The sequence below is a fragment of the Lepidochelys kempii genome, chromosome 18 (assembly GCF_965140265.1).
Source record: "Lepidochelys kempii isolate rLepKem1 chromosome 18, rLepKem1.hap2, whole genome shotgun sequence".
Lineage (NCBI taxonomy): Eukaryota > Metazoa > Chordata > Testudines > Cheloniidae > Lepidochelys > Lepidochelys kempii.
Window position 1 is genome coordinate 16,774,011 of NC_133273.1, and position 25,787 is coordinate 16,799,797.

At 48.1% G+C, this 25,787-nt stretch overlaps 1 protein-coding gene across 5 annotated transcripts in view; it reads left to right on the plus strand.

The window, feature by feature from the left end:
* TTLL10 (tubulin tyrosine ligase like 10) overlaps positions 1-19,108 on the plus strand; it is a 159,713-nt gene extending 140,605 nt beyond the window's left edge. For 4 of the 5 annotated variants that reach the window (XM_073316740.1, XM_073316743.1, XM_073316739.1 and 1 more), the window contains 5 exons: positions 2,107-2,278; positions 7,307-7,447; positions 9,183-9,299; positions 16,577-16,670; positions 17,857-19,108. In XM_073316740.1, coding sequence (XP_073172841.1) covers positions 2,107-2,278; positions 7,307-7,447; positions 9,183-9,299; positions 16,577-16,670; positions 17,857-18,659 — 1,327 coding nt within the window. In that variant the 3' untranslated portion in view covers positions 18,660-19,108. The remainder of the gene's footprint in view (positions 1-2,106; positions 2,279-7,306; positions 7,448-9,182; positions 9,300-16,576; positions 16,671-17,856) is intronic. The other variant, XM_073316741.1, reaches the window with a different exon arrangement.
* The last annotated feature ends 6,679 nt before the right edge of the window (positions 19,109-25,787 follow it).

Sequence of the window (25,787 nt, forward strand, 5' to 3'; positions counted from 1 at the left end):
CGCAAAAAGAAAAGGAGGACTTGTGGCACCTTAGAGACTAACCAATTTATTTGAGCATAAGCTTTCGTGAGCTACAGCTCACTTCATTGAATGCATTCAGTGGAAAATACAGTTTCCACTGAATGCATCTGATGAAGTGAGCTGTAGCTCAAGAAAGCTCATGCTCAAATAAATTTGTTAGTCTCTAAGGTGCCACAAATACTCACTCCTTTTCTTTTTACCTTCTGCAATGTGTCCCTTGTTTTCAGGCAGAAAAGAAACTCTCCAGTACTACATGCTGCCCGAAATTCTCCTTCTGAGAACAGCAGAAGTGGGGGATGGAAGGGGGAGGCCTAGCCCTTTATTCTGGCTATATTAATTCCATTGAGCAGCTGATTCAGTGGTCTGTCCTGAATATAATTCATAGATTTTGTGGCCAGAAGGGACAGTTGTCTAGTCTGCCCTCCTATATAGCACAAGCCATAGAACTGTCCCAAAATAATTTCTAGAACAGATATTATAGAAGAAACATCCCATCTTGATTTAAAATCTTCCAGTGATTCTGAATCCATCACAACCCTTGATAAATTGTCCCAACAATTATTCTCACTGTTAAAAATGTATGCCTTATTTCCAGTCTCAATTTGACTAGCTTCAACTTTCAGCCATTGGATCGTGTCATGCCTTTCTCTGTTAGACAGAAGAGCTCATTATTAAATATTTGTTCCCCATGTAGATATTTATAGACTGTAATCAAGTCACCCCTCTTCTCTGTTAAGCTAAATAGACCGAGCTTTTTGAATCTATCACTATAAGGCATGTTTTCTAATCCTTTAATCATTCTCGGGGCTCTTCTCTGAACCCTTTCCAGTGGGAGATAGACATGTAAATACTTTATTGAATCTGGGCCTTAGTTTTTAATGGGTCAGCATCTCTCAAGATTTGTCCCAGGGTAACTATAATGTTAGCACTGCTGTGTGCCTTAGTTGTTTGGGTAACTCATTGAGAGCCAGAGTTTATAGCAACATGGTCACTTCCATGGTAGGACTGAACTGTGATGTCGCTATCAACGAATGTTAAAGTCACTGCTAAAAGCAATCAGAGCTGGGGGACATGAATAGGATGAGAGTTGAAGTGTTGTCTGTTATAGAAAATGACTTTCTATAGTTGCCCCCTTAACTTTTTTAACCAACCTGCTCTATTTACAAGTTAAAAGATAGGTGTTTTTCTAACTGCCTACCTCGCAAACTCAACCTCACAGCTAAAAGTCTAGAGGGTTTCTTTCTAGCTCAAATCTGGTCAGCCTACTTGACAAGTCTGTTGATGACGCATGAGCTAGAAAAGAATCTAGGTCACTCGCACTGTCGTGGCACAACACAGTCGAGAGGTGTTAAAGTGCTAATATACTTTAGTCCGTAAAGTCAGCAGCTCTGATATGACTCTGAATACACACGCAAGCCATAGATCTGATGAGTGAAATGATGCCACTTTAACATGGTTGCTTTTCAGAGCAGAACTACACTTTAAGGGACAGAGAGAGACAAGGTGGGTGAGGTGGTATGTTTTATAGAACTGACTTCTGTTGGTCGAAAGCTTGTCTCTCTCACCAACAGAATTTAGTTGGTCCAACCAAAGATATTACCTCACCCACCTTGTCTCTTTAATATTCTGGGGCTGACATGGCTACAACTATACTGCATACTTTAAGACACATCGTTATTTACACACAGAGGGACCCGCATCTGCCCTCCTCACTCAAACCGCTCTCGCATTTGACTCCACTGGGAGTTTTGCCTGAGCGCGGATGATTAGATCGGGCCAAAATGTCAACAGAGGTGAGGGGAAGGGAAATATAGGACAAGAAAGTAGCCGTTTAGTGGGTCATTTGGTTTTGTTCATCAGCTTTCAGCTTCTGTTAAACTTAATCTTTTTGGGTAGCCTCTCCCTCCCATTGATCTAAATCCGTACTTATGGAGTAAAGTGATCAGAGGCTGATCCTGTGTCAACTGAAATCAACGGCAATGCTCCTAGTGACTTCCAAGGGCACAGGAGTGAGCCATTAACTCCCCATGCTACAGCCCTTCATGTCCTTTCTTGATGTCACATCTTGCACTTTCACTCTGGCAGGTATATCGAAAAGCCTCTGCTCCTAGAGGGGAAGAAGTTTGATGTCCGTTCTTACCTCCTCATTGCCTGCACGGTGCCTTACGTAGTATTTTTCGGCCAAGGCTATGTCCGACTTACCTGCACCCACTACGATGCCACTTCTGATGACCTCACTGCTCATCTGACCAATCAGGTAAGCTGAAAATATATCCATCTTTCCACCCTCTGTGATCTGATTGGATGGTGCCAGGAGGTCCCCTTTGTGCCCATAGACCAGTAAAATGATGGACTAGAGATGTCACTATTAGCAAGTGGGGAAGTTGATTTAGGTGCATTCTGGGAGGCAGTTCTGACAGAGATGGGACTCCCAAAAGCAGGGTGCCTTGAGAGGCTACTGATGTGGTTCATGAGTATGTGACCCTTGCACTTTGGCTGGTATGGGAGTGATTGGATCAGGATCCCAAATGTATTATGGCCAAATGGACAGTGTACTGGATTTGGATTCTGTTCTCTGCCACTGATCTGCTGTGTGATCTTAGGTGAGACAGTTCCCCTCTCTGGGTCTCTTTTCCCTTAGTTTGTCTTGCGTACGCAGATCGTAAGGTCTTTGGGACAGAGACAATATATCCCTTGACGGATCTGGGGCCTCGGTCGCTGGTGCTACCATAATTCAAATAAATAATAATCATGCAGCATGCAAACATGTCTTTAATAAAGCATGCCTCTTGCTAGCTCTTGGAATTAAACCTTGATCTTTGCCAGCTTTGCTACCTCCAAGTGAGGCCCTTGCACTGGGCCCTGTTATCTGCCAAACGCCCAGCCCATCCTCTCTCCCGCTAGTAACAGCCCCTAAGGGGGGCAGAAGCTTCCTGTGAATGGGGAGGCAGAGGGAGAGGAGGGGGAACAAGGCAAGCTACCGAGACTCTTGGGGAAGGGGAGGAATCAGATCCAGGCTGTGAAGGGGCATCCCGGTAGGTCCTACGGCCATTCCTATGGCATTTCGAGAGCAGCTGATGCCCAGTACCCTGTGTTCCCCCGCCCTTCTTGGTGATTGGCACCCTGACCTCTGCCCAGGTTTTGGTGCCCTCTCCTGTCTCCCACCTGCCCTGGCGGTTGGGGCACTTACTGCCCATCCCCCCAGGGTGTCTGTGCAAGGACCCATGGCAGCTAGAAGGCGGGACCTGGGCTGGGCCAGGGAGTCCTACTTGCTCCCCGGTGGCTGGCCTAGTCTCACGTGCTGTGGTGGCTGCTCCAGTCCCTCCTCCAGGTCTTGCTCTCCTCTGCCCCCGCTTCCCTCCCATGCTTGTGGGGCCCGAAATACAGCTGGATGCTGCTCAAACCCCCACAATGTATTGTGAGGGTGCAAACCAGTGGGTGGGGTGGAGACATTGATCCACCACCCCCAATATTTCCAAACACACCTGCCCACCCCCCCCAGTTCCACGGCCCCATGCGATCCCCCTGCTCAACATATACCAAGCAGGGGACCAAAGTCCACCAGAGGTTTTGCGTCACACGAGGCCCACATCAGCTAGGGCTGACCCCTGCGGTAGAGAATAAATGGGCACTTAGGAAAGAAACCACAGGGAAGAAAAGCGTTTCGCCTGTAATGCATGTGCTCCCTCCAGTGGAATGGTGTGTTCAGGCGAGCCTGGGAGATCTCCCCACCTGGCTCTTTGGCTTTGTTTCTTGCAGGAGTTTTATTGTTATTGCAGAAGGGTAGCTCAGGACACGTATTATAGCCACTTTCTGCAATATATGCTGTTATCAACTTGTTTTCCTGGAACAGAGTTGTTTGCTCAGCTCGAGGGCTGTGCACAGGGGATTTCAAGTGCTCAGGTGAGACCCTCTGGCACAACCGACATCAAACAAGGGACAGGTGTTTATTAGCAGAGCATAAATTACCTAGAAACCTGTCGGGAAGAGGGGGAAAGGTAACTCACCTGAGCAGCTGGCAACGTGGAGGACTTTTTTTCAAACTACACTTGATTCTGTCCTTCCTCCCCCGTGCCAGGAAGGCAGCCATTTTTCTCTTGTATGTTTCAAATGTCAAGCAGAACCATTTTCCACAGCGCACCTCTACGAAAACGCCCTGCAGTTGGATAACAAGGTAGCTTGCTCCCCTTGCTGCAGGGAACTTTGCTTTGCTAAACACCAGCACTGTTTTGGCTTAAATGCACAATCATCTCTAGCTTGACACAGAAAGTATAGTGTCAAAGCTTTGTTCCAAATGTATTTATCTGTAAATCTACACAGAGCCGATGACTAATTTGGCATCCTGTTTCAACGATTAATTAATTATTAATTCTTATTGTATGTGTTGTTTGTATTACCCTAGTACCTAGGAGCCATAGTAATGGACTGGGACCCCACTGTGCCAGGCACTGTACAAACACAGAACAAAAAGCCAGTCCCTCTCTCAAAGAGCCTACAGTCTATGGATGGGACAAATTCATATCTGATTTCGGTCCATTGAAGTACATGAACCAACATTAGCACATTTGGTCCACTTTTGTTTGCAGATGGACTCAAACCAAAACCCTGATTCATGTTTGAAATTCTGGCCCAGATCCCAATTTTGCTGCTGGTGCCTGTCTTAGTTTTGGATTTTACCTTCCTCTAATCCCAGCTAAGGACACATCTGGGGGAGCCGAGGTCTTGCACCTAGGACAAACGCTCCCTTTCTCCCACGCCACCTCATTAATACACCCCTGCCAGCCAGTCAGTGGCTTTCCGTCCCACGAGTCAGGCAACAGCTCATCAACAGAGAGGGGCTGATTTTGTTTCACAAGCAAGCACAAGGGAATGTGAAAATGGATCCTGAAACCTTGGAAAGAAAGCTACTGTTGTGTCTGTTCCCATCGACAACCCTTCCCCCCCCCCCGCCCTTTTTTTTAAGAGCTTTGCCATGTTTTATAAACCAGCTTTTAAAGGGTCTCTCAGCCCAAATCAAATTTGTAGTTATTGAGCCAGACCCTCGGCTGGTGTAAACCAGTGGACCCCATGGAAATGATTGGAGCGCCACTGATTTACACCAACTGAGGATTTGTCCCATTATTTTTTACAAACTTGTCTTTCTCCTTTAGGCTGACCAGACAGCAAGTGTGAAAAATCGGGACAGAGGATGGGGGGGTAATAGGAGCCTATATAAGAAAAAGCCCCAAATATTGGGACTGTCCCTATAAAATCGGGACATCTGGTCACCCTATTTTCCTTTGACAAGGTGAAGTTTGTTCCATCCAGGGCTGGTCCTTGTGAGGCGCTGCTGAGGGTGCTCAGCACCTCACAGGATCAGGCCCTCTGTTTTCAAGGGGCACGTGCTGGCAGGAGCCAGTATGCACTTATCTTATGAGGACAGGTGGGAGTGGGAAGACAAAGGCTCAACAAGTGATAGGCCTCATTTGCCTCCTGCCCCGGCCAGGGGACAGTGATTTAAACTGAAACCAGGATGAGACGCAGACAGCGCCACTAATCAGAAGTTTTGCAGCTTAGCAGCAATTGCATGGCAGATATGTTTGCAATCCTGCCCAGCTGTTGCATAAGGAGAGGGGATTTATCTCTCACTGGCGAATGCAAACACCCAGGGCTTGATAAGGCTCCACCTTACCCAAGGATTAATGAGACAGCGGAATTGAGACTTCTTCTCCCTGATTTCCTCTAGAGATACACACATGTGCATGTTTCCCAGGCGCTCTCTCTCTCTCGCAGCTTCCCTTCCCAGCAGAGAGACACTCTCCGGAAGTGGGTTTATTCCTGGTTGTGTGGGGGAGTATTACACTGGCTGGGAGCATGGCCTCGTCCTGCCTGTCGCATGGCGAGCCGGGGGGCTGTGTGTTCACAAAGAGAAATGCCTTCCTAAAAATGCCTGACGCTGCTTTAACACAGTTGCTGGGTAATGGGGGCTGCTGTAAGCATGCATCACAGGCTGCCTGCCCCTAAAGTGATATCATCTAGGCAGCAGCCAGTGGAACGGGAAGGAAAAGGATAATATAGAGCAGGGCACTGGGAGTCTGGACTCCCAGTCCCAGGGTCTGATTCTCAGTGAGTCCATTCCAGGCCTTGGGCAGGGAATGGGGAGGGGGGTTAATGTAGTTTTAAGCCACCTTTGGGGCATTCTCTATGTTCTGGGGCCATACAGGGGCCTGCCCCCCGATGAGGCTGTTTCTCATGGGTCTGCATGAGGCCCTGGGAAGCCGAGAATAGCTGCAGTACAGTGCCATGGTCCCAGCGGGCCTCCAATCCAACCCTTAGTCCCGGGGCTGCAAGCAGGGCTGGGGTGGAGCACTGGGGGGGACTGGGGAGAGGCTTGTGTAGCGAGCGTTCTCAGGGGGATGTTTATGCCCACTTCAAGCAGCATCACGGGGCTTTAATGCAACTGAGAATCAGGCCTCTGGACTCTGTTCCCAGCTCCGTCACTGACTCGCTGTGTGTCACTTCACCTCCAGGCTGGGAAGCAAATGGACTTTCATGCTTGGCTATGAGGCGCTTTCTAGCAGGTCCTCTGTGCACTGCGACTGCTAGCTAAGACTCTGGGTGGGCTCAGACTATCTTTGTGTCCACACTGCACCCCTAGTTCTGATTGCATCCGGGCTGCCTGAAACTTGTGCATTCAGGGATTGATCCTTCGAGGCACTGAGCACCCTTAACACCCACTGACTTCAATGGACATTGAGGGTACTCAGCACCTCACAGGAGGACTTAGTAACATTCTGCAGGATCAAGCGTTAGGACTCTAGGTCTGATCTCACCCACCCTCATATTTCCCATGGTGTCAGTGAGCTCACTCATCTTAGCAATTCAAGGGGCTGACCTGCACCCTGGCCTCCAAGAGGCCAATGGGAATTGTGGGTACCCAGCACCTTCCCGAGCAGGGTCCCAAAGCAAAACATGAGGTAAACAAGTCTGGAACTTCCAGCTGGGAATTCTGACATGGGAGCCAGAGCCCTAAAGCCATCAGAGCTAAACCCTCTGAGCAAGGGTGCTTGGGAAGAACAGACTGGCCACAACTCCTAGCCCAGAGCGTTCCTTCTGCAGTTCTCACTTGGATCCACTTGTTTTCCCATCTCTTGGGCCAGGTGGCAACTCAGAACCTATGGTTTGAGTCTGGTTTCCTTATGACCATTCCTCTCTTCCCCTCCCCATTCCTCATTGCAGGGAGGGGGAAATCTAAGCCTTTTAACTAACCATCCCTTCGCTTTCTCCATCCGCCCTTCCCCCCCAGTACATGCAGAAGAAAAACCCCCTGTACAGTCAGCTGAAGGAGGAGACGGTGTGGCGGATGGAGCGCTTTAACAGCTACGTTAATGATAAATTCAGGCAAGCCAAGGGCCTCCCCAAGGACTGGGTCTTCACCGTGTTCACTGTGAGTGTATGGGGAGCCTATGTGCGTGCGCGGTGTTAATTAGGATTCCTGGAACAGGAGGGAGGGCAAATCTGCTTGCTTCTCAGATGCCTGAGGGGAAACAGAGGGGCATCAAGTAGGGGAAGGTATTGGCAACACCATAGTAACCGTTTACCAGCAGATGCTGAATGCGGCAGCATTTTACTGTTAAAAACCACCCTAAAAATGTGCATCAGAATCTACTGGAGTCTTTCATCTTGTTCATGTCAATGTAGGTTTTATTTTTACATCACACTTTGAGGTGACTTGTCATGAAAGAGGGCGATGGGCAGCAATTACCTGGAGCAGTGCTCTCGTGTTATCCATGCTTTCAATCCAATGCCACGGTTCTACAGTGAAAAGTCAAGGGGCGTCAAAGAGATGTGTAGATTGACAGGACTCAAGCCGAAGTGTGACTGCACTTTTGAAGGCCTTTGTATAAGCCCATTCATTTATGGCCTGATCCCAATCACATACACTCTGTTCTTGCAGTGGGATGCTCAGATTGTGGCTGGATAACCCCTCCTGTCATGAAGAGTGGAGCAGACCTAAAAGGCTTGATTTCCACCCCGCACTCCCATCTTGCACAGGCCAAGAGGGGAAGAAAGTTAGGGACGGAGTCTCTGGGGCCATCCAGTTCATCAGCCTGACCCTGATGATGCAGTAAGGTTCCACGCAGCTTGAAACATACGCTGTGGATGGAAATGAAGGGAGCAGAGCTCAGAAAGGACAAGGGCTGTTAAGCTTTGTTGTGGTTCTGCTGTTGTTTAAAACGACACCCAAAGGAAATTAAATGCTAAAAACCTTAAGATAGCATTAGGTTTTTCACTCAAACCTTAGGGAACCAGCTAGGAAGCAACTCGGACTAAGTTTGCCAAAAGTTTCACTACGGTTCTGAAATCTTTCCACCAGCCTGGGTTCAGGTTATTGGACAGAAACCATAAAACACAATCATTTCAGCTCAAAACCAAGCAAAACCTGGCAGTGTCTGCTCCATTTTGCCCTATGTTTTTGGCTTCCTGAACCCGCACCTCAGAGCACAAAACTCAGGGAGTCTGTGAATCGTCAATTGCCACTTTTGTCCCCAAGTCTGGTTGTCCCTTTTAGAAGAGTAAATGAAGAAGTATTTCTCGGAAGTTTGTAAACACTTGTTCTGAGTGAGAAGCCAGGCTCAGTTCCATGGTGCAGTCAGTGTGATAGCACCATGGAGTAGCTAGGTTCAAAAGAAGCCCTCAAGGAGGAAGTCAGAGAGATGGGTGAAGGTTGAATATTATGCAAGGACCCCTTTTATCTGGTAAGCAGTATTTTTCCTCAAGCTTCCTACCAGAGAAGGTGTACAGTGGGTGGCTGTCTGCTTGAAGATGGGAAGGCTTGTGAGGAAGTGTTGTTCACAAGCCAACAGGGTCCAGGGGTCTTATGATCTCAGCTGGAATGGCTCCAGTGTCTGCCTAATATGAGAAAATCCACACTGGAGATAGTGGGTGTCTCTGGAAAAAACACTTACATGGGAAAATCCTGCCCTGAGTTGTGGATTTTGTGCCCCATTTCACATGTGATTTGGCTCTCAAATCCTCTCATTTTACAAACCTGGGAAACCATCTCTATAGTGACAGGGAAGGGTAAAGTTTGCTGGGCCGGTTGGTTGCATCGCAACTAAGATGCTGTGCTCCTGTGTGTTTGGACTGACCCTAAGAGGCCGTTATCGTGTGTCTTTCAGAAGAGAATGCAGCAGATCATGTTGCAATGCTTCCTGGCTGTCAAATCCAAGCTGGAATGTAAACTGGGCTACTTTGATCTCATTGGCTGTGATTTCTTGATTGACGAAGACTTTAAGGTATTTAGCAAAATCTTGTTCCCTTCATGCATGCAGCCGCTTCTGAGAAGGAAGAAGCCAAATGTTTAACAGCGCAGAGCAGCCCTTCCATAAGAGTTTAGGGTGGGAAGTGAATACTTTATCCAGTTAAAACTGTGATTGGAATTTGGGCAGGAATGTGGATTTAATAGCGAAAAATATCAAGGGATCTTTAGTGACCAGAAGCCCCCGGTCTCAATTTTACATCGCCTCTGAAAGATGGCGGGCCGGATACTCAGCTTGTATAAGTCAATGCATCTGCCTTGACTTCAAAGGAACTATCCTGATTTACACCAGCTGAGTATCTAGCATTGAAACTCCAACAACACAGAGACCCTTTCAAGGCTATGCTGGGGCACTGGCTCGTTACTGATCATCAAATTACCAGCAGAACTTTCTAGATGTTCCTTGTAGGTTTTTCATCCATGTACTGATCCATCCCAATCCAACTTAGCTTGTGAGAACTGATAGAATCACAGAATAAAACGGTAAATTGGGAAGTACAGACAGAGAAAGAAAGCTAGAAGAGAGGGGAAGGACTGGCTACAACCATCACGTTGCCTCAAAGCCCTATAGAACCACCTGGCCTGGACACAACAGAAAGCTATCTGGTTTACTTTGCTTTTGTAGACCTGTTGCTAATGTAGAAGCTAACTCAAACATATTCCAGCAAACCCTACTACAGAATGGCAGTCATGTATGCAGCACAGGGCATGGTGCCCACACAATAGTGTCCTTTGTGCAGGAAATCTATGGCAAGAGAGAGTTAATGGCAAAGACACAGAAACTGGCACGTCTCAAATTTCAGTGACAACTGTCTTTTTGCAATGTTGGCATGCAAAGCCCTGGCTGTGTAAACCTGATATAGAAAGGGAGATCCAATGTCACTCTAGTCTGGCAATCCCTCTGTGGTTAATTAAAAGCGTTAGCTCCACTTCAGTGAAAACATGGCCCCTGGAGACTATTACGTCTCTATGTATTTTGTATATGGACGGATAAACAGATCGGTTACTTTAGAATGGTTTGATCTATAACCGTGGTGGGGATTTCAGTGCTGAGAAACTGGAGACCCAGCAGTGCTGAGCAGGTTTGGAAGTCTGTTAAAATGGGGAAAGGGAGTAAAGCAGGACTATATGTCTGTATTTGTGTATTGCAGGCTATTCCTTGTTCTCTTGTCCTGTAGGGAGACAATGAACCTGATTCTCTGTTCATGTACACCACTGTCAATTAGAAAAAACTTCACTGAAGTCAGTGGAGATACCTCAGGGTAGAACTGGTAGAAGAGAGAGGAGACTCAGGACCAGTGCCTTTAACCCAGTGTTAATGGTCTGTTGAAGTTTGTACGAATACCATGGTTGCTGGGGTGATTGGGTAGTTCCTGGCTGGGCTTCCTGTTGTGTAGGGATCTGCACCCATAAGACACAATGGGCCTGGTTCTCCTCTTCGCCATACACCAGAGACTTCAGTGGCATCTGATTCACATCAGAGTAAATGAGGTGCCTGAATGTGCGGTGTTCTGCCCCAGAGCAGGGCTCCCCTTCTAAAGGGGCAAGGCTGTGATGTTCAAGTTTCTCATGTTCCAAGGGCCCACAGGCATTGGAGTGGCTGTAAAAGGGGGTGGAGGGACAGGCTGGAGGGCTGAAGGGCTTGATAGTGGCAGGCATCACCTTGGAGTTCTGTTACGTCTTCAGCTCCAGTCCAGGATGAAAGGGATTGAAAGGTGTTGCCACCTGATGGATTTCCAATGGCCTAGATGATACAAACCGGGGTGTGTGTATGTGTGTCTTTAGGACAGTGCAGCGTGTCCCCTTGGTTGTCAGTCTAAGCTGGGAAGCCAAGGGCTAACCGGGTCGCACGGATGGAGCTGTTCCCTCACACCAGGAACTCCCTCCGGAATGAGGAATGTAGGTGGGACAGGGGGAAGCTTGCATCAACGATGCTTGTGCTGAGGTGTGCTATAGATCCAGGTGGTCTCCCCCAGAGCCGAGCATCCAGCGCCAAACTCACATACACACAGTTAAAGGAGTGAATTGACGGGAGGGAAAGTGCTGGTAGAAAGGGCTAATATTAGCTTTCTCCCATCTATGTCCTTCCTTCCTCCTTGTTCCAAATGCCTAGACACCCCTGAATCAGTCCCCAGTAGGGCTCCAGGGTCCTGCATTTGGCTGGCGCAGTCTTTGAAAGGCATTTCTGTCCCAGAGCATGGTCTGCAGCACATTGGTTGCAGCGTGCATGCAAACAGGGCCCGTGGAAAGGACCCACAACCCCTCTGCAGCACCGACCACTCTTGTCTCAGCCGCAAGGAGGAGGGCATGGGGGCACAGTGCTTGTTGAGCACAGCTGTTCTGCCTCCTCGAGTAGTTTTGCCAAGACCCAGGGCTTAGGGGGAGTTCATTTAAATGGTCTCCAGTCAGGGAAGCAGTTGACAGGAAGGATTGCATCAGCCAGGCAGAAGGGCTGCTCTCCTCAAGGGCCGCTGAGGCGTGTGGCTCTTTTAGTAGCAATAAAGGGATTCAGCCAGCCAGCCACGGGAGAGCAGACTCCAGCTTCGCCTGCCAATTTGTGAAAGCCAAACACGTTGGGGATAAAGGGCCAAAATCACCCCTGCGGTGAGCAGGTGCAGTTCCATTCATTTCAATGGTACTGCTGCCCACTCGCTCCTGGGATCATTGGGTCCTTGGAGTGGTGCTCCAGAGAGATAGATGGTTCCAGGCCAATTTCAGGAGCTCAGGATAAAACCTGCTTTACAGCTTCCGTCTTCAGGGGTGGGGGGAATCTGCCAGCTAACTTTGTGACCTTTGGCAGCACTAATTGGTTCCCTTGTGGGGAGTTCAGCAGAGACTGAAGGCCCCTCTCAATACTCCAGTGCGCTCAGGATTTCAGCCTCATCCACAGTGTAACATGAGACCAGGCCTCTTTAGTATTATTATTAATCAGCTGCAGTGCGGTGATTGTGCATCAGGACCCCATCACGGTGAGGTGCTGTACAAACATGGACCAAAAAGATAGTCCCTGCCCCACAGAGCTCTGGGCTTGGGACCAGACTCAGAACCAGCCCTGCAAAGCTGCTTCTGAACTGGGGATTCACATGCAAAATAAGCACAAATCTCTGCCCCCCCAGGACCGCAAAGGGATGAAGGAGTTTGTGTCTGAGGTTGCAGCTGTAGCCGGTATCTTCTTAATTAGTTATGGAGGCTAAATCTTTTAAATGTTACTTTCCTGGCAAGAACGCACGCTCCAAGGTAACCCACACAGATCACTCTGTGAGTGTTAGTGTGTATAAGCACATGCATTCCCCCACCCCGCACGGTGTATGCGTTGATGGAACCATATTTACTCCACAACTCGTTTCAAAGGCAACACAAGAGACAACACAGAGCAAGCTCAGGGGGGCGCCAAGAGCAGCAGAATAACCACTACCCCTTGTAGCTTTTGTAAGCGCTGCCTTTCCTTGACAAAGCCACTGGCTAAAAGACGCAACATGGCAGGAGTTTTACGTGCCACGGGAAATCTAAACTGCCTGAGGGAGAGTAAATGGCATCACCCAACAGGTATGCCCTGCAGAGACTAGAGAACAGGACTGGAGGAAAACAGTATGGAAGCACAAATTCCCTTGTTTATGTCCAGAGAGTAAAAAGATAATTTGGTTATTTTATTTTTAAGCATTACCTTTGTTTGGTGTTGGGATTTTGCTTCTTCTGCAGTTCATAGGATTAAATAGTTCTTTAGATCTTCAAGGCACTGTATCAACATTAACTAATTCATCTTCACAACACCCTTCCTAGGTTGGTAAGTTGCAGTGTTCCTATTTTGTACATAAGGAAACAGACACAGAAGTCAGAAAGTTAAACTAACAAACACCCCCTTCCCACCCACCACCCATCCAGGCACCAAAACAAATACCCAGATTTTCAAACAAGCTGAGCAGAGGGGGTGCTAGGCCCGTTTGAAAATCTCAGTGGAGGTGGGGTCTGTTGGGGGCCGAGTGCATCTGAACATCTGACCCTTATTTAGGTGGCTAAATGCAAGCTGAGCTTTTTTGAAAATCTGTCCCCGAGAGGCCAAGGGTGTGTAGGCCCCTGAAAATGCAGCTAGGCGTCTAATGGGATTCTCAAGAGCACCTAGCGCTAGCTCACATCGATTTCAATGGGAATTAGGCGCCTACGTTGCTTAGGTGCATTTGAAAAGCCCACTAGGCACCTATTTACATCTTTAGGCACCTAAAAATCCCTTTGCAAAACTGGCCCTAAATGAGTTGTCCAGAACCACAAAGAAAACCAGTTTCAGAGAGAGGCAGAACTCAGAAACTCATGGATTCTGGCCAAGCACTCAGACCCCCACCTGGCTTTTCTTATGAACAAGCTAAGTTGAGGCACCATTAGAACAAAACAAAAGGGAATAATGCAGCTTTCACTCCAGTTCTATACATCTCAAAGGTCTTAAAGCTATGGGACAAATAACGGAGGCCTGGTTTGGATCTCATTGGCGCTGGCGAAGAGCAGGAGTATTTCCACTGAAGTCAGTAGAGTGTGACACTTGGTGTGCGTGAGAATAAACCCATGTATATCATAGGTTGCGAACAGGTGCATCAAATGCAGCCGTAATTACATGCCCAGCAATAAATTCCATGTGCGCTTGAATATTAGAGTCCACTGGGAGATGGGACACCAGCACTATCCCCTATTATTTTCAGAGACCCCCAAAAAAATCTTTACTTTCCACTTGGCCAGCTGCTACAATTAAGCAGTGCACAAAGGACCACACAGTTTATGGGACGTCACTTCGCAAGGTCAAAATTCTTGGGGAAAAGAATCAAACTCTCACCCAAACTTGCATTTCTTCTGAGCCCCAAAGCTCAGACCCCTGAAGCAGTAGGAGTTGTGGGTGCAGAAGGAACACAGACTCGGGTCCTTTGGTAGCTGTTATCTGCAAAGTAACACGGAACAAATTCTAGCCACAGGCGCTCAGAGGCTACAATGATGAGAGCTGTATATGAACCCGAACAGAACAGAAAAAAGATTAAGTAGCTGATAATAAAAGGTATTTGTCAAATGCTGACTGTATCTAGTGCCATTTAAAGAACGAATGAAGGCATGGGCCCAGCCTTGAGGAGCTTGCAGTTTATCAGCCACCTTTCATAGGTTAAAAAGCCAGGAGAGGAGGGATGGTCCAGTGGTTATGGACTCAGGAGCCCAGGGTTCAATTCACTGATCTGTAGAGGTTTGGTTTCCTGCCTGACCTTGGGAAAGTCATTTTGTCTCTCTGTCCATCTGCAAAGCGGGAATAAAAGTACATCCCTACATCACAGGGTTGTTGTGAGGATGAATACATTGAAAACATATGAGAGACTCAGAAGCTATACCAGTGGTTCTCAACTTATTTTCCATTGTGGGTCATACAGGCAGCTCTCTCTGTGTTAGGTGGGCCACATCCACACAATATATATACTGCCTGTATGGCCCTGAGGATGTTACATGGGCCGCAGCTGTGTGCTGATTGGGCCACAAGCAGCCCACAGGCCACGGGTTGAGAACTACTGAGCTATACTGATGCGGGCCATATAAGATAGGTAGCATGGACAGCTTTGCTCCTTCTGTTTGTCTGTTTCACTTGAAAGCATGAAAGGGAAACAAGAAACTAATCCAGACATTTCATAGAATGATAGACTATCGGGGTTGGAAGGGACCTCAGAAGGTCATCTAGTCCAACCCCCTGCTAAAGCAGGACCAATCCCCAATTTTTGCCCCATCCCTAAATGGCCCCCTCTAGGATTGAACTCACAACCCTGGGTTTAGTAGGCCAGTGCTCAAACCACTGAGCTATCCCTCCCCCCCTGTAAAGGTTCATCTGTCAGTACAAAATCTTATGATCTTGTATTTGCGGGGCGCTGAGCAAAGTTTTCAAAGATGGGAAAAAATATTTGCCAGAAGCTATCAATGGAGTTTCAGTGCCCTCTTGTGGTACCAGTAAAACATTTCCATTTCAATGAGAGCTGGCTTTGCTTTCGTTTCTACTCTTCTGAAGGAGACAATCCACATTTCAAAGCCCCTTTTGTGTCTTTTCATTTTCCAGAACAAACTGAGAATTCAGAGTTTTATTTTTCCTCTCAGTAAAAGAGGGGGAGAGGTGAAGGTAAAATTACGGCATCAACCCTGCCTAATTCAAGTGATTTATTTCTAGGGGAAGGCAGGAACACTTATTGAGGAAGACACACTGGCTGCTTCTAATGATGGGCTCTTTCTCCACAGCATTTCAACAACAGAGCACTAGTCAGTCCTAGGAAAACGACGTGCGTAAGCACCCTTTTCTGCCTCCCCGCAAATGGCTGAATGCTCTGAATCTCCCGGCAAGTTCTCAGCATGAGTTGGAGAACCTGTGCTGGAAGCAGAGGCTGAATAGAGGGGTTTAGCTCACTGGGCTTTACATTTGTTGGGGTTTTAATAGAACCGTGCACAACTCAGTTGCTTTGTTTTGTAAAGATTTGTGTGAGCGTTTGCTCTGGTTTCACCACTGCTGTGTCTTACTTGCACCCTTGGATTTGAAAGAGCCTGACAAGTCAAAGGAAACTAAGCTGAATTTAACCCAGACATGCAAAGTCAATGTTTCACATGGTTTTCAGCTGAAACCGAAACTTGGCCCTAGTCTTGCTCAGAACTCAAGCCCTGGAATCAAGGCCCTGGGTCCATTTGAAACCAACCCCTCACTGGGCTTAAACTTGATCTCAGGCTCACTTGAAATCAGGCTTGTCAAAGCTTCACCCCTAACTACCCACACAACTTTGCCACAGGTTCATTCCAAACTCATTTGACAGATGTTATGGAAGCACTATATAAAAAAGACCTAGGTATAGATACTCATGTATATGTAGATAGTTAATATAAAGAGTACAAAATAATATGTAGGGTTTCACTAACTTAGTAAGCTCAGTAAAGCTGGTGTAGATAAGCCCTGCAAATGGCTACCTCTTAAATCTTATGACAGATTCATGAATTTCAGCAAACCTCACAAGTGTCTGTTTTTTAATTAAACCACAAGCTTGGTGAACCGTCACCTGACTGCAGGGCTCGTTATGAAAGTTTTGCGCAGCGCTAGTCAGATCACAGTCAGACCGGAGATGTGGTTAGCCCCTTGCTTATGTTTTGGAATGTGTTGACTTGATTTCATGCCGCCTATTCTCATGCTCATGAATCAGCATCAGCACAAACTGTGGGGGAATAAATGTAGCTTTCAGGCTCTTGTCTATGCTCATCTCTTTTTAGGTCTGGCTCCTGGAGATGAACGCAAACCCTGCGTTACACACCAACTGTGCAGTGCTGCAGGACATCATCCCCACTGTGGTCAATGGGACTCTGGGTAAGTAAAGAGCCCTGCAATCCAGGCCTAAGCTTCCCCAATGCTCTCCATGAGACATGTCCACCTGGAGCAAAGGCACAACAACATGGCTTTGGGCATTATACAGAATAGGAGTCAAGTCAGGGTCTCTTTGCATAAGGGTTTTCATGGATCTCAAACTCTGGATGGGGTCTAATGCCCATTGCAATCAATAGACAGACCTGCTGGCAAAACTGGTGTGGGCCCCTTTGTGCACTAAGGCTGGGACTCTCAAAAGCACTTATGGGACTTAGTCCTATTGACTTTCAGTGGGACTTGTGCTTTTGAAAATCCTACCCTAACTGAGACTGCTTAGGAATATTGCTGTTTGTAGCCACCTGCTCATTCAGGGCAGAACATGTTTCTGAAGATGTTTTCGCTTACTTTTATGTAAAATGTGTGGGCTACATTTTTATAAACAGTCCTTCAAATTGTACCCGTACGTTCCTGCAAGTGCAGCTTTCACATGCATTCTTTTGTAGGCACAGGAATTAGCAACATGCATGCACAGTCTATCCGACTTGGGCATTTATATGGCTCCCATTAGCATAGTATCTTTAATGTATTTATCCTCACAGCAGCCCTGTAAGGTAGGGCAATGCTATTGTCCCCCTTTCACAGATGGGGGACTGAGGCACAGAGGAACTTGTGAGTTGCACAAGAGGTTTGTGACAGAGCAGGAATTAAAGCTGAGTCTCCCACAGCCCGCGCTAGCATTCTAGCCACTGCACCACCCTTCTGTTCTCAGCGTACATTTATGCATGCTGAGCGAACACTTTGCTGCCTGTGTGAGCTATTTGCACACACACACACATGCAATTTGCACATGACAAATCAACTTTATACAGACAGCATTATAGATGTTTTCTGCAGTCTGGTGTGTAACATGGGAAGTGCGTGTGTTTGTGCAAGATGGGTTAGTAGTGTCCTGACTGTGCTTCCTTTCATAGATATGACTGTTGTGTGTAGTGGGTGTTATGCTGGGGTAGTTAGTCATGTCCTGACTGTGTGTCCTTTGGGTGACTTAGCTGTGTTTTGTGTGGTGTGCAGTGTAGTTTGGGATGCATGTGCGTGTGTAGAGGTGTTTAGCCATGTTATGATTATGTCTTCTCTCTGTGTGTGTGTGTAGAGGTGTTTAGCCATGTCATGACTATGTTTTCTGTCACAGATTTGGCTCTTGAGATTTTCAACAAGAGCTTGAAAGGCCAGAGGATTTTGCCTTTGCAGACACAGTGTCATTTTGTGCTGCTCCATAACGGGGGTACGTCTGAAGCTGGACTGAGACCCTCAAAGACCAGGAACGCCCTGGGTATCTCTAGGAACCAAAGGTCACTGACGGAAAGCACCAGCCACCTCGCTCGGCATCCTCCCAAAGCATCAGAGAAGCCTCCAAAGAAACCAAGTGGTCCTGGAGAAAACACCATCTCCACTCCTCAGAAGGTTTCCCAGAAAACTGTCTTAAATATGCCCCAGGTGCAGAACACTGATATACGCAGCGCCTACGCCTGCCATCCTTTCAAACCCACAGTCCAAAGAGGCCAGGTGAGCGGTGCTTGCAGCCAGTACATTATCAAGCCTGTGGTAGTCTCAGAGGAAGGTAGCCTGGCAAAGCTCAGCACAGACGATGGCTCAGAGAAGGACACGGCCAGCACTATTGTTCCCACAGCTGCTGCTTCAAAAGAGACCGCCTATGGCATGTGGTTACAGCAGACCTTTGGGATTAAATCTCCCACATCCCCTAAAGAAGACCTGGCCTTCACCAGCTCCCAGATGGTCTTTCTGCACCTCCACTCCAAGGTCTCAGGTGGCCTGCCTTGCTGGGAAGGCCACTCCAAGTCACTCTACCAACCCCCGATCCACCCCACAGCCCAGGAAACACCATTGATCAATGACAGCAAAGCAGCGGCTGCATCCCAGTGCACCGAGCCACCTCCAGACGATCAGAAAAAGGTGTCCCATCGCGGGTCTTAGACTGAGATCACTGTGTGTTGAATACATGATGCTTTCCCATGAGGAACATAAAAAAAAACACATTCTATGTATCTGTGACGTATCTAAGCATTTTTTGGAAACGGTCACTGACTTTTAAAAGCTATTTTGTTATTTTAGAAGAAAGAGAGAGATGATTGTGCAATACACTGGCTACTGACCACCAATGTAACACCCCCCCGCCACCATCAATCCAGTTCACTCCCCTCCTCCTGCACACAGCTGTCAATTTAGAAAGACCATTGCACTTTGTTTTTTGTTTTTTTAAATCATAGCCTTATCCTGTAAATCTATGGAATGAGACTGAAACCACAGAGTGTGATGTCCTCTTCCAGAGTGTTTCTTTTAATGGCAGCTGAGCAGACTCAGTTATACCCACGTATGCCATTGTGTGTCCTGTGCAATTATGTATGTAATGTGCACTCCTAATCATGTCTTATTCCAGATATATGCGCACGTGTTATTGTTTATGCACCATGCACTCATGTGCTAGGGATCTATTATTCACAATTCTATTTGCATGATCGTATAGAGCCATGGGTCTCAACCTATTTACCATTGTGGGCTGCAGATGCAGCGCTCTGTGTTTAGTCAGGCCACATCGACACAATATCTATACTACCTGCATGGCCCTGAGGATGTCACATGGGCCGCAGCTATGTGCTGTTTGGGCCGCAAGTGGCCCACAGGCTGCGGGTTGAGAACCACTGGTATAGAGGTCTGGTGTCCCTAGCCTCTGTTTGCCAGCTGGGCATGGGCGACAGGGGATGGATCACTTGGTGATTCTCTGTTCTGTTCATTCCCTCTGGGCCACCTTGCATTGGCCACTGTCAGGAGACAGGATACTGGGCTAGATGGACCATTGGTCTGACCCAGTCTGGCCTTTCTTATGTTCTTCTGTCAGTTAAACGAGTGAGATTTCCCAGCCCTCTCTTGCATGGTCTGCGGAGAGATGGTCAATGGCATAATACTTTCTGTAGTGGTACACGCCACTTCCGCCTGGGATGAATCATTCCCCCCATCTTGCTGCACTTTGTTCAGCCTCTCCCCCAGCTACAAGGAGCCACCCTCTTCTCTGGACACCACACAGTGGCAGGGAACGAGGCACAGGTCCTCCAGCTCTGACCACTCAGAGGTGTGGTCTTTTCCAAGCCCCTTTTTTGCTCTGCAGAAGGGTCAGCGGGAGGTCCCCACGCAACAAACTAGTCCCAAGTGAGTCACCTCCATGATGCTTGGAACCGTAGCAGCTCGAAGACAGGACTTCCGAACAGCATTCCTGTTTGCATTGAAACATGAGCGGGCCAGTGTGTAAAATCCTGCCTGTATGCATTTAATAATCCTACTTAAATAGCATTGTATGAACCTGAACAGAGCCGCACAACGCCCCTTCCCCCCCATACGTGCTTCGCGTGCAGTAAGCCCCCATTTTATAGAGATGTGATGCCTCCCTATCACCATGTAAAAAACACCTTCACCACCCCACCCACATAGCCCTGGCCAGAGCAGGAATCGTTCCAAATGATGTGCGAGGCTGGAGGGCGAAGGAGACCTAATGTCCCAGGTTGTTCCTGATCATCTCATCCTACCATAGCGTGTCATTCAGGGCTCGTGAGCCTCCTCTTCCCTGGCTCTCAGCACTCAATAATTTCCCTTCCAGGGCACATGCCCGGATCTGTGTGAGCATAAAGTGATCCCATTACCAGACCCTGCACTTTCCCAACCGCCATGTGTGGCTCCCTCCAATCCCAGCACATCCCCAGTAAATCACAGGTAAGCCCCTCGTGTCATCGGCAGAGGGCACAGGACCCACCCTTTGTGTTCTCCTCTCCGATCTAGTGGCAGTGAGTCTTGCAAAGCGTCTCTGCACAAGGTGCTCGCGCAGAGGGAGGGAATTTCCTTGGCTTCTCCCGCCCCATACAAACCAACCACTGTTTGCAGCCCTCATTCTTTTCTGAGCATGGTGAAGCCAGACGCGGAAAGCCAGTGCTCTGCTAGCTCCAGCTGAGCTGAGGCAGCCGTCTGTCTTTAGAACCATCAGACATCTCAGAGGTTGCGGCATGAGCTTCCCTGGCTATTCCAGAGCCAGCCTGCCTCTCCAGCGGTGCTTAAATCACTAGTGTGGACAAGGTGCCAGCAGTGACCTTCTTGCCTGGGCCTGCTCTGAGCCACTGTGGTTAAAACACCCACAGCTGGTCTACAGTACCGGACCCACTGGTGGACCTAAAGAAAGGCTCGTACGGCCCCCCTGAGTAGCAAGGGCCTTGCAGTGGGGGCCAGGGCTAATGCAAACATTCATTTCCCCTGGACCAAGGATTTTTTTTCTGCTGATAACTGGCCTGGCCCAAATCAAATATCTTGAGCTAAATTCCTCTCTGGTGTGTTTCCATAGAACTCAATGGAGTTACATCATGGAGGAATGTGTCACTTTGGTTGCTGATGGTTTTATTGCTTGAAAATCCCTGATGGGTTATGGCCACAGATCACTTACACTGGGGGATAGAGGTAGGCAAAACACCTAAAACTGGGGACCTGAGCTCCTTTGAATGTAGAGACTGAGGGCTATTGGATTTGGAGATCCCCATCCAAGGTTGGATCCTAAACCAGAAGCAACCTGCCTTCTGGTTCTGATTTGGATGAAGCCAAACTCTTGGAAGAAGAGGCTTTTCCCATGAGATTTTGGCCCAAGATGGCAGAAATCTTGCTAAAACCAACCAGCTCACATGGCTTCAGCTCATGAGATTTCACCTCCTTCAGTTCCCAACCTTCACCCCAGCCTTGATCTGGAACCAAACTCTCAGTTTTGCTGGCGGTGAGGGCTGAGTATAGACTGATCTTCCCCAGTGAATACCACTGGGCTAATTAATGCAAATCAGAGCAGTCCTGATTCCACATACTGCAGCAATGTCACTGTACACTGCAGGGTTCTTCAGTTTCGCTGGCATAAGGCTGTTATAAAGGGACTGTGTGCACCCTTGGCCCACCCAGCGATGCTTGACGCTCCAGTCAGCCGCAGGGGAACATTTCTCATGCAGGAAGTGTTGTGAAACTCAGCAGCGAGCACCGGGTGCTGTTTTCAGAGAGTGGGGAGGAGTCAGACATACAGTTTGCTGCTCTGTGGGATGGTGACACCACCTCAGAGCATCACTAGACAGCCCTCCACAGCTGCTTCCAGCCCTTTCAGTTCTGTTTGTGCCTGTGCATTAAAAAAAAACAAAACCACCCCCCATATGTGTTAACCCTTTCATGTCCATGAGATGCAGGACATGAGGTACATCTAACAAAGTAGATTACTGCTCCGGCTGCCAGTGAAGCCTGACCAAAACCCAGCTCCTCTCCTAAGATCCCCCAAACTTTGGGGACGTTCAGATCCTGGTCCAAATTTTACAGCTGACTCTCTGCCTCTAAAATGGGCCAAACCAAATCCCAGATCCTCGCGCTCCTGAGCATTGAGGATGTTCAGATTTGGGTAAGAACTTCACAGCTCTGCTTAGAACCCTGCTTAGAACCCTGAGCCCAATGGCTCATCCTCAGTATCCCAAGAGGGAGGACAAGGATCAAGTCAGTTCAGTTCCCATCTCTACCTAGGGAGGTGGTGGAATCTCCATCCTTCGAGGTTATTAAGGCCCGGATTGACAAAGCCCTGGCTGGGATGATTTAGTTGGGGCTGGTCCTGCTTTGAGCAGGGGGTTGGACTAGATGACCTCCTGAGGTTTTGTCCAACCCAAATCTTCTATGATTCTCTCTCCTTTTCCCCCTTCCTTCAGCAGCTCCTCTTTCCCTTTCCTCTTCCTCTCCCTTCACTGTCTTGAAAGAGCCCCCTCTTGCATTGCCCACCAATCCCTCAGGTACTAGGAGAGTCACTATCTGCCTGGCCAGCATTCAAATAAAACCAAACCCTTTGTTGTATAGAATCCCAGAAATACAAAGAGGAAAAGGGCCAATATTCAGGCCCATCTTCCCCACCCACCCTGGCCCTGCACAGCCCCATTCTCAGTCCAGTTTCAAATAGTCTCCCACACTCCTCTAGGGAGACGCTTCCATACCAAGCCCTGTGGCAGAGCAATGTCCCATTCCCATCGTCTGCGCTGTCTACACAGACTGTTCAGAGCCCTTCCATGGCTAAGCACCCGCCCTAGAATTTACTTACATGGCTCGTCCCACCACCTTACTCATCCATACATCAACTGTACCAGTTGCTCTTCAGCCCTTTGCTGAGGAGAGGAGAGGGAAGAGATCTCTCCACCCAGAGATCCATCTTGGTTCTGCCTCTGTTTGCCAGCACCTCCTTCCCATGCCTTCTTCTACCCTCCGCGCTAGTGGGCTAATTAGTTCTTTAGTCCTCCCCCAGCCCATTCTGATGCACTAATTAGGCATAGTCAGGGCCACTTGGGCGGGCGGGTGGTGGTCGGGGAATAATTGGTGTTTACGTGAGCAGTTGGCTCAGTTGTTGGTTCCTAGCACCCTGCCACAGCCTCGCTAGTTGGAAATTGTCCCCAGATCCTCCCTTTCATCACGTGATTCCTAGTTGTACCCCCAGGCTTGCCACGCTGCTGGGGCTGCTGCGCTCGGCATCCTCCGGCTGTGTATTAAAGGTCGCTTTCATCTTTTATTTTGGTTGGGTTTTACAGTCAAACTGTCACATTTGCTTATCTCCCCCCTCAATTTCTTTAGCCGGAAGCTGTGACGCTGGGGGATGGGAGAGGAAAGGTTTTCAGACCAACAGGAAACACTTTTACATCTCAGATGCTGCTGCCTCTACCCCAAGCATATTCTTAATGAGCAAGTAAGCGGATGGGCACGGCCCTCTCTCCTCCCGCCATCTGCGCTGTCTCCTCATGCTTACGGACCGTTTGTTAGGGACAAGGTCGGCACGTCAGCCTGCGATTTCGGACTTGACCCCGGGGGCTGAAGCGGCTAAGGGCAGGTGGCTGGCCTGGGGGAGCTGGTGAGAAGAGATGGGGTGCTGTAGCATGAGCGCCCGGCGAGCTGCGTCGGCAGGGGCATGCCAGGATGAGATGGAGCTGCTGGAAATAGGTGGCAGCAGGTAGGCAGCGTGTCTTTGAATCTGGGCGTTCGGAAGGGGCCAGGTGGCCTTGCTGGATACACAGAGGTTACCTTCCAGCTAGAGCCCGCTGGAATACTCCTAGCAATCAAGCAGTTAAAAGCTGAAATGCCCATGTCAGAACTGAGTCTCCTGCCTGAACATGACATTAACGGTCCTGTCCGTGTCACAACCTAGTGAAACCCCATAGGATAAGTGAATAAAGGAACCTCTCCTATTCATCTTCCGTTTCCCATCCCTTCCTCTCCCACGACAGAAAATGGTCTATTTCAGAACCTCAGAGTGAAGGCTCCCTCCATCTCAGGGACCCCGTGACCACGACAGAGACAGGAGGTGTGAGTATAAGCAGAACCTCACAAGCCAAGAGTCACACCTAGAGTCAGGTAGGAGAGTCCGGGCCTGTTTATTTCAAGGGGGCATGGTGTCATCATCACCACTTAGGCTTTTCCACTCCAGTAAGGTGCCTGACACCATTACATGGATAAGCCCTGAGCCCCAAACAGCGATGAACGGTTCTCACTATCTCAGGGTGTGGGGAGGACTTTTCCCCTCCAGTTTTACACAGTCATACGAATCCACACATTGTTTCTTATAGAACCTGAGGCTAGCTGAAGAGGAAGATTTTCAGGGGAGGATCAGAGAGCTGAACCCACAGGTGAGTCTAACGCCATTATGATTTGTGTCAGGGTAGCTCCTAGAGGCCACAGACAGGGTCAGATGCTGGGCGCTGTTCCCAGGAGCACCTCACAATGCTCTTCACCCCATTGTACACAGAGACATCTCACGGTAGGTGAATGGCAGGCGCTGGGAGCTGAATCCAGGTCTCCTGAGTCTCAGTTCAATCCAAGACCATCCCTTCTGCTCTGAACCTTACATCCAAACACCTGAGCAATGTCAAAGAGTTTGCACCTAGATTCCATGGGTTCCACCTGCCGTTTCCATATGTGTTTCAGGATACTTCCCACCAGGCTAATAAAGAGATATTGTTTTTGCTTCCAGGCAGAAGTGTTGTGGGGGAGAACACAGGAGGAACTAAGGAACTTCCTATTCACACAGCCCATCACTGGCTGGGAAGGGAGGAGCATCCACTCTCTTGGGGAAATAGTATGGTCCTCGCTGGTTCTTATGCGCAGCTGTCACATGGAGGTAACCATCTCATCCTATCTGCACCTTCTGTCTCTTTAGCAAGGGATTTCCCAAATGCACAGGGGGAAGGGAGGGGAAAGCAATGTATTTTTAAATGGTAGGAGGAGAAAGACTGGGGTAATTTGGTCCTCGGGCCCACAACAGGATCTGCTATCATGTTATTGTGGAAAACAGATCCTGTCAAATTAACTTGATATCTTTTTTTTTTTTTATAAGCTTACAAGTTTGGTTGATGAAAGTATTATGTTGATGTAATATACTTAGACTCCTGCAAGGCATTTGACCTTGTACTGCAAGACCTTGTGATTAAAAATCTAGAACCATATAAAATTAACATGGCCCACATTAAATGGATTAAAAACTGACTAATTGATAGATCTGAAAATGTAATTATAAATGGGGAATTGTCATTGTGCAGGTCTGTTTTTAGTGGGGACCCACAGGGCTAGGTTCTTGGCCCTACGCTATTTATCATTATTTATCAGTGACCTGGAATAAAACATAAAATTATCACTGATATAGTATGCAGATGACACAAAAATTGGGGAAGTGGTAAAAAATGAAGAGCACAGGTCACTGATTTAGAGTGTTCCAGATCACATGGTAAAGTGGGGCCAGCAAATAATATGCATTTTAATATGGCTAAATATAAATGTATATATCTGGAAACAAAGAATGTCGGCCATACTTACAGAATGGGGGACTCTATCCTGAGCAGCAGTGACTCTGAAAAAGATTTAGGTGTCATGGTGGATAGTCAACTGAACATGAACTTCCAATGCAATGCTGTGGCCAAAAGAGCTAATGGGATCCTGGGATGCCTAAGCAGGGGAATCTCAAGTAAGAGAAAAGAGGTTATTTCACCTCTATATTTGGCACTGGTGCGACTGTTGCTGGAATTC